Source organism: Aquarana catesbeiana, linkage group LG06 (assembly GCF_042186555.1).
Source record: "Aquarana catesbeiana isolate 2022-GZ linkage group LG06, ASM4218655v1, whole genome shotgun sequence".
Taxonomy (NCBI): Eukaryota; Metazoa; Chordata; class Amphibia; order Anura; family Ranidae; genus Aquarana; species Aquarana catesbeiana.
In genome coordinates this window covers 7,920,258-7,921,832 of record NC_133329.1, presented here as the reverse complement: position 1 = coordinate 7,921,832, position 1,575 = coordinate 7,920,258, and the positions used below count along the sequence as shown (strand labels likewise).

The window sequence follows — 1,575 nt, the reverse complement described above, 5'->3', positions numbered from 1 at the left end:
TCAAACATAACCAGGGAGCAGGTGTCTAATGGTGTCAACATAACCAGTGCAGGACCAAGGTGCCTTTCCAAAAAGAAGCTATTTCTAATTTATCGGATGCTTGCTCCATGCATTTATATGGCAGTGAAATAAACTTTTGTACGATGTTTGAGTTTTTCATTGTGGTGCCTTCAAAATCCATGTTGCTATTTGGAGTATTTACATACAGTATTTTTTATGCAGTTTTGTATGTGGCACCCTTCACCACTTTGTGAAATTTTATGGTGTTTTTGTGTTTATGGTGTTTTGTGCTTGACATTCTTAAGTGTATTAAAAAGAAATAAGTTAATATCAAACGAGTTACAAATGTAAGCATTTTTGAGAGTTGCATTATTCCTGTGCAGTTTTCCTCTGGTCACCCATCATGGTGTGGATCCCATTCTAGATAGGGTTTTTTGAAGAGCGCTTTTCAGTTCAGTGTTTCTCAGGCTGTATATAATCGGGTTTAGGAGAGGGGTGAAAACTGTGTAAAACACAGACATCAGTCTGCCTGACAAAAGATCTTTAGTTTTGGGGTGAAGGTAGTTAAAAAAAGCAGTCCCATAAAAAATAAAGACCACCGTGAGGTGAGAACTGCAGGTGGAGTAGGCCTTCCTTCTCCCGTCCTTCACTTTCATTCTTAGGATGGTCTTGAATATATAGACATAGGAAAGGAAAGTGATTAAAAAGCCAGTGACTGAAAAACAGGAAACTTCAGTATATAAAAGTAAATAATTGAGATAAGTGTCAGAAGATGACAGCTGAATCAGCTGATATAATTCACAGAACAAGCCCGGGATGGTGGTGGGGTCAGGGAAGGACAGTCTTAGTACACAAAGCGTGTGCACCAGGCAACAGACAAAGTTTAAGACCCAGATACTGAAAGCCAACTGAACACTTAAGTGAAAGCTCATCATGGTTGTGTACCTCAAAGGTTGGCAGATGGCGACATAGCGATCGTAGGACATTATTTCAAGCATGAAGGACTCAGTGCTGACAAACCAGGAGAAGAAGAAGACCTGAGTGATACAAGTTGAGTATAAAATCAGCCTGTTTCCTGTAAATATGTCAAAAGATAAATGAGATGCAGAAATAGAGGAGCTGAAGATGTTTAGGGATGCAAGGTTTGAAAGAAAAAAGTACATGGGGGTCTGCAGGTGGGATTCTGTGACCACCAGGGAAATAATGATAAGATTCCCGGCCAGTGTGGCCACATAGATGAGGAGGATAAGCATAGAAACTGGGATGCTGAAATCTTTGAAGTCTGAGAGACCGAGCAAAATAAATTCACATTGAGAAGTTTGATTTCCCACCATAACCAAAATATTCTCACAGATACAAGAACTGCACTGCGAGGATCCATTCACTGGGGGAAAGACCGTACAACTGACTTTGATAGGCTTATTCACAACAGTGAATGTCAATAAAAAGGACTAAAATGTGTGTCACATATACTTCATAAATAACAATTAAAAAGTAGGTTAACCATTTATTAATCAGTCATTGGGTACCTTTGGTATATCTTATCACAGCAACATAGCAGTTGGAAGATTTTTA

General features: G+C 39.1%; 1 protein-coding gene across 1 annotated transcript; it reads right to left on the bottom strand.

The window, feature by feature from the left end:
• Positions 1 to 401: 401 nt before the first annotated feature.
• On the bottom strand, positions 402 to 1,334 carry LOC141147465 (olfactory receptor 5B12-like). Its single transcript, XM_073634702.1, has one exon. The coding sequence runs from the start codon at positions 1,332 to 1,334 to the stop codon at positions 402 to 404; it is 933 nt and encodes a 310-aa protein (XP_073490803.1).
• Between the last annotated feature and the right edge of the window lie 241 nt (positions 1,335 to 1,575).